This window comes from Hyperoodon ampullatus (assembly GCF_949752795.1).
Source record: "Hyperoodon ampullatus genome assembly, chromosome: 2".
Lineage (NCBI taxonomy): Eukaryota > Metazoa > Chordata > Mammalia > Artiodactyla > Ziphiidae > Hyperoodon > Hyperoodon ampullatus.
The window spans coordinates 90,839,710-90,846,500 of NC_136915.1; the positions used below are offsets into that span (position 1 = coordinate 90,839,710).

At 41.8% G+C, this 6,791-nt stretch overlaps 1 protein-coding gene across 1 annotated transcript; it reads left to right on the top strand.

The window, feature by feature from the left end:
* Positions 1–942: 942 nt before the first annotated feature.
* On the top strand, positions 943–2,106 carry S1PR1 (sphingosine-1-phosphate receptor 1; the record flags this gene model as incomplete). Its single annotated transcript, XM_079725206.1, has 1 exon — positions 943–2,106. The coding sequence occupies exon 1, from the start codon at positions 958–960 to the stop codon at positions 2,104–2,106; it is 1,149 nt and encodes a 382-aa protein (XP_079581332.1). The 5' UTR covers positions 943–957.
* Positions 2,107–6,791: the final 4,685 nt, after the last annotated feature.

The window sequence follows — 6,791 nt, forward strand, 5'->3', positions numbered from 1 at the left end:
AAAAAAAAAAAAGAAGAAGAAGAAAGAAAAGGCTGTTGCTTCACGGACGCGCTAAGCTTTCCTGTTTACCGCAAGGCCAGGGCGGGCTTGGCTGCCCACACTATGCTGCGCCTTCGGACCCTAAGCACACCTGCTCCTAGAGAGTTATTAATAGAGCCCAAAAAGTGACTGACGCTGTCAAATGATTTTCGTGCAAACCTAATTTCTTGCATGGCAATTAGGAGGTGGTTTTAGCTGGGTGGTGGTGGAGGGCAGAGGTGTGCGTCTCCGCCCTCACATTGGCGGTTGAGGCTCTTCGAAGGAGCGACCAGGAGCTGGTGGTGAGCCCGCCGCCGAGCGGGTGAACGCTTCAGAGACTCTTTCGGCTGCGGCTGGAAACCTTGTGGGGTGGGAGCAGCGTTGGGCGGGGGTGGGGTGGGGGGGTTGAGGAGGCAAGAGTGGGGATAAATGGGGTTCACTTTTCCAGTTTTCCCATTTCCATTTAAGTGGATGTAACCATAGGGGGCGATTTTCGTCTTGTCGAGTCGGAGTTTTCAGTTTGGGTACATTTTTGTTTTTTCTCCCTTTCTTTCTTCCCCTTTTTCCTTTTTTTTTTTTTTTGTTTTCTTTGCAAGAAATGAGAGCTTGATTTTTTTGTTTGTTTGTTTGTTTTAATCCTTCTTCCTGCACTCTCCCCAAGTTTCTTTAAAACAAATCAACAACAAGAAAACTGGAGCAGTATCTTCGCTAGAATGAATGACGCCAGTGTGCTGTGGCTTTTTCCCTGACTCTCTCCTCTTTGTGATTTGTTTAAGGCTGCGGTTTCTGAGGCCCTCTCCAGCCACGGAAAAGCTGCACAAAAAAGCCTGGATCTCTCTCGCTCAACCACCCCCGCTGCCAGTGAAGGCTCTCTCCGCCTCGCCCTCTAGCGTTCATCTGGAGAAGTACCGCCCCGGGCTCCTGGGGACAGCGCGCATCATGGGGTCCACCAACATCCCGCTGGTCAAGGCCCTCCGCAGCTCTGTCTCCGACTATGTCAACTACGACATCATCGTCCGGCATTATAACTACACGGGAAAGCTGAATATCGGCGCGGACAAGGAAAACGGCATTAAACTGATCTCAGTGGTGTTCATTCTCATCTGCTGCTTTATCATCCTAGAGAACATCTTTGTCTTGCTGACCATTTGGAAAACCAAGAAGTTCCACCGACCCATGTACTATTTTATTGGCAACCTCGCCCTCTCAGACCTGTTGGCAGGAGTGGCCTACACAGCCAACCTGCTTTTGTCTGGGGCCACCACCTACAAGCTAACCCCCGCCCAGTGGTTTCTGCGGGAAGGGAGTATGTTTGTGGCCCTGTCTGCCTCCGTGTTCAGCCTCCTGGCCATCGCCATTGAGCGCTATATCACCATGCTGAAGATGAAACTCCACAATGGGAGCAACAGGTTCCGCTCCTTCCTGCTCATCAGCGCCTGCTGGGTTATCTCCCTCATCCTGGGGGGCCTGCCCATCATGGGCTGGAACTGCATCAGCGCGCTGCCCAGCTGCTCCACAGTGCTGCCGCTCTACCACAAGCACTATATCCTCTTCTGCACCACGGTCTTCACTCTGCTCCTGCTCTCCATCGTCATCCTGTACTGCAGGATCTACTCGTTGGTCAGGACTCGGAGCCGCCGTCTGACTTTCCGCAAGAACATCTCGAAGGCCAGCCGCAGCTCTGAGAAGTCGCTGGCGCTGCTCAAGACCGTGATTATCGTCCTGGGCGTCTTCATCGCCTGCTGGGCGCCACTCTTCATCCTGCTTCTGCTGGACGTGGGATGCAAGGTGAAGACCTGCGACATCCTCTTCAGAACGGAGTACTTCCTGGTGTTGGCTGTGCTCAACTCTGGCACCAACCCCATCATTTACACTTTGTCCAACAAGGAGATGCGTCGGGCCTTCGTCCGGATCATGTCCTGCTGCAAGTGCCCCAGCGGAGACTCCACCGGCAAATTCACACGACCCATCATCGCCGGCATGGAATTCAGCCGCAGTAAGTCAGACAACTCCTCCCACCCTCAGAAGGATGATGGGGATAACCCAGAGACCATTATGTCTTCGGGAAACGTCAACTCTTCTTCCTAAAAGTGAAAACTGCTGACCCATGGGGAGCTTGCATGGTTGCCCACCACCCCAGTGTTTGGAAAAAAAAAAACAACTCTGTGCCTCCGCTGCTGCCAGGCAGGAGCCGTCTCAAGCCAGAGGGAGGGAGGGGGAGCGTAAGAACAGCCTGGTGGTGCCTGGTGTTGGTGAGTAGACTTAGTTCCTGTGAACAATGCACTGGGAAGGGTGGAGATCAGGTCCTCGCCTGGAATCTATTTCCTCCCCTCGCTGGAGCTTTGATTTTGCACTGAGCCAAAGGTCTAGCATTGTCAAGCTCCTGAAGGGTTCATCTGGCCCCTCCTCAAAGACTAATGTCCCGGTGTGAAAGCGTCTCTGTAGGGAGCTTTGAGGAGATGTTTTCTTTCACTTTAGTTTCCAGCCCAAGTGAGTGTGTGCACTTCTGCTTTGCTAGGTATGCTCTGCATATCCTACCCTCCCTTCCCCTTCACACCCCTCCTCAGAATTCCTTTACTTTATATTTTAACTACCTGGCATCCAGAGTTGGGAGTGTGGCACGGTCCATTTCTTGATGATGTGTAGCAGGTAGGCTGTGTCCAGCAGGTAAGACTGTGGTGGAGATGGTTTGGAGATGTAAAGCAATTTCACTTGCTGAAGCCAAAGTTTCCACGTAAGCTGGATGAGTGTTTTTGATTTTAGTTGCAGTCACTTTAAAAAAAAAAAAATCTTTGCAATGAAATGTATTACAGTATCATATCCATCATGGCTGAAATCTGCATAAGGAAGTCCAATTTATTTAAATGACATCAGCCAGGATCCTTAGTGTCATAGAAGAAACAAACAAGCAAAACAAGGTGAAAACTGACTGGGGGGTGACTTTGTAAACCAAGAAAGATTTCTTAACGAATTTGTCTAACAAATACAGCATCTGTCTTTGGCACTTTTGTTGATGTTTCTTTCAGAGTGTTGTGTGAATCATTTCAACCAACAGGATGGCTGTATTTTGTTGTGTTAAAAGTACTTTTTAAATAATTTTTGAATGTATTTGTTTCAACATTTTATTGGATTTTCCTAACCTGTGTTAACACCATTGAATGTGTATTTCTTCAGAAAATACCATCCTCTTGTGCCCTTAAAGCATTACTTTAACTGATAGGGAACATAAGAAGTTTTTCAGTACATTAAGTAGTTAATTGAAGATGTGTATAAATGTCACAAAGAATAAAAATATATTGGTGTCTGTTTAGTGTGGTTTCCAGTGCAATTAAACTGAGAAATGTCTTTTTTTTAAAAAAATAGTATTTAATAGGTTTCTGACAATGTGGATCATTTTGCACATAGCTTTATCAACTTTTAAACATTAATAAACTGATTTTTTTAAAGATTCCTTTGTAAAGAGCATTTTTAAAAAAGTAGTTACTAAGACATTCTATTTGATTATGTGCCTCTTCAGAATCAGTTAAAGGCAAATTTCTGTTATTCTTTAGAGGATTTTACCCTGATAAACTAGGGTGTGAAAAAAGAATGTGGTTTGTTTAGAAACCACTCTTTTTTTTTCAGGAAGAGAAACTTCAATAAGTTAACACTGAAGAGTAGTAAAGAATGAGATGAAAACCACCAGCTTCTAAATACCACATGGACAAGTAAATGTAATTGTTTGAGTTTTAAATGACATTCAAGCCAAACTAAATTAAGTACAATAATTCTGTCTTAAAACATGAGTTTTAAAAGAAATAATGTACAACAATGTGGTTGTAAATCAAAGTTAAATTATGACACTCAATGGTCAGTTCACACCCATCCCTAGAAGCTTACATTCTTGGCTTGCCATCAACATACTGGGGAAGTGGGGATATGGCTATGGGAGATTATATTAAATTACTTAATTCTTTCAGGACATTGTCTTGGCTTCTCCCAGTCTACCCTCTGAACAATATAAAACTATACATTAGCAATAAAGTTACAAGTTGTAGAATGTTGGCTGAATAGCATACATCTTTTATCTGAAAAATTTTGATTCATAGTATCTGAAAGCTTTAACATCCCTAGTCAATTTCTCCAACTATAAAATGGCAAGCCTCACAGAATTTTTAATTCTTGTTTTGATATTATCCTCTTCATGGGGGATTACATCGGAGTATTTTGGTGTGTTTGCCTCTTCAGTGCTATTGTTAACTTTCAGAATTTGTACTTTCAAGTGTCATTGAATATGCACAGGACACAGTTGGGACACAAAGATAAACCTCACCTAATAGAGTAGATGTCATTTCTGGGTAAAGTTAACTGTGGGAAACAGAAGCATGTTCACTAAGGAAACCTTAGGTCACAACCTCCAGTTTCCTGAAGGAAATGCCAAAAATGCTCCGAAGACAAAAGACTGGAAACAAACTGGAATGTCTCTATCCATCTGTCTGCTGAGGCGGAAGGAATGAGTTCATGTTACACTCACTTCCTAGACCTTTCGTTACAGAATCAAGCATAATGGAAAAACGTGTCCATTTTGTGTTTCTATGGCAGATAAAGTGGTTGTACTCTTGGACTTATCTTTATAAGCACAGCAGTGACTCACATGATGTGGGGAAGAATGAGGTGGGACAGTTGACCTTGGTGGGGACTGGGGAGCTCATCAGTGACAAGGGAGCACAGCCTCGCTTGCCTACCTGTGAGCACATTATCCAATGATTAAATGTGTTTTCTTCCTGGAAATTCCAGACAGTGCATTTCATTCCAAGACAACTGGACAGTCATGGACTGTGGTTTCCCTGGGTAGATGCGGGTCAGAGCCCTAGTTCTGGCCAAGAGCAATGGCTAAGATGAAGGAATCCTTGGCCATATCCCAACATGAATATCTGGTTTTAATTCAGAATATTTTGAGAATTGAGGATGAAAAAAAAAAAAAGCCCTCAGTACCTATGTGTTTATACTAAAATAAACTCCCTAAAGTTTTAATTAAAAAAGATGCAGAATGCCACGGAGCAACTAAACCAGTGCACCACAACAACTAAGCCTGTGCTCTAGAGCCCGTGAAGCACAACTACTGAGCCTGTGGGCCACAACTACTAAAGCCTTCATGCCTAGAGCCTGTGCTCCGCAACAAGAGAAGCCACCGCAATGAGAAGCCCCCGTGCAGCAATGAAGACCCAATGCAGCCATTAATTAATTAATTAATTAATTAAAAAAAATAAAAAACATGTAGAGGTTTTTTTAAGAGGAGGAAAACAGACAACCAGAGCAATACTTTATGGCTTATAAATATTCAGGAAAATTACAAAATGACACCAAATAATACTTTCTTCTCAACAACATTAAATGTGATTATAACAATGCTTGTTCTTCCTTTTTAGTCTCTTAATAAGTAGAAAAAATTAATTCTTTGAAAAAGTTGATTTAGTGATGTTATAAATTCAAAAATGTATAGGAATAGGAGTTTTGCATTCATGCTAATTAGATACTTTATTTTATTTTAGTAATATCAGTAGTATCAGCACTACAGTTGTGATTTATGGCATTTTCAATTTTTTCCCAATGTAAAAAGACATAAAGATTTTAATGGTTCTTGTTTTCAAATTGGATTAATTTCTCCTCTGGACATGACCTATGTTAAATATATGTCCGGTCCAATACTCTTTATAGTACTTTTAACCTAGACTATAGTTTTTGCATGATTTTGACCATTCGTGCCTCCATTCAATATATCAATGTATCATCTGTCAGGTTTCCTAGGCAACTACAAATGAACTATTTCTGGGAGCTACTACTCTGAAATAGCACCTTCAGAAAGATGATGGACCATGTTGGGGAAAACCTACAAAGTGAGGACTTGCAGTTCAAGTAATTCTGAATATTAAAAATCCCCTTTTCAACTGAGAAACAAGGGATAATACTTGAGTGACACATTAAAAAAAATTCTACCTATCTACAGAACCGTTAAATATTTGATTCTGTAAATAGTCACTGGCTTAAAATTAATCTCTAATTCGGAACCATTATTTATCCACAGTATTTGCAATAATGAGTTTCTATAATCTAAGTATAATGTTCAGTTATTCTTTTTTTTTTTTTTTTAAATGCTGGTTGCTCCATTCTCATCTGGAATGATGTTTCCTGCAGACACCTAACTGATTAGATCAAATTAGATTGATCTTATTTGTTTTCTAATAAATTAGATCAAACTAGATTTGTCTATGCTTTCTCAAAATTTGCTTTAAAGCTCTTGAGGGAGGAATCACAAATAACCAAAAGAAACCTTTATAGGAACTATTATTCTTTCCCCGTGGACACAAGTTCTTGATGATGAGAAATCATAATAAATTGCATAATTTCCTCCAACTTTCCTTCCTGCTTTTTTGATGTGTGCTTGGTCACAAGGAAAGGAACTCAAAACACATTTCTATATACACCATTGCCTTCACTGCCATTCTAATTGAAACTACAGACTACCCAAACAAGCAAGGCTTTCTTGAATAGGTGAAAGTCTTTAGATTGTCTACAGAGAAAAATAATTTTTAACCAGTGGTCAAAAGAACTAGGAAAGATAAGAGGAAGATAACACTGAGAGAGGGTTAGGGTTAGACCTGCATTTAATTCAGTCTTTTCACAATCCTTGACAAGAGCCAGGACCTAGAGCAAATTTGGTTCATGTTGAAGATATCTCCCCTAATACCTCCTATCTCTTACTCCTGCTTTCTGCTCAGATTCTTCAGACTCTC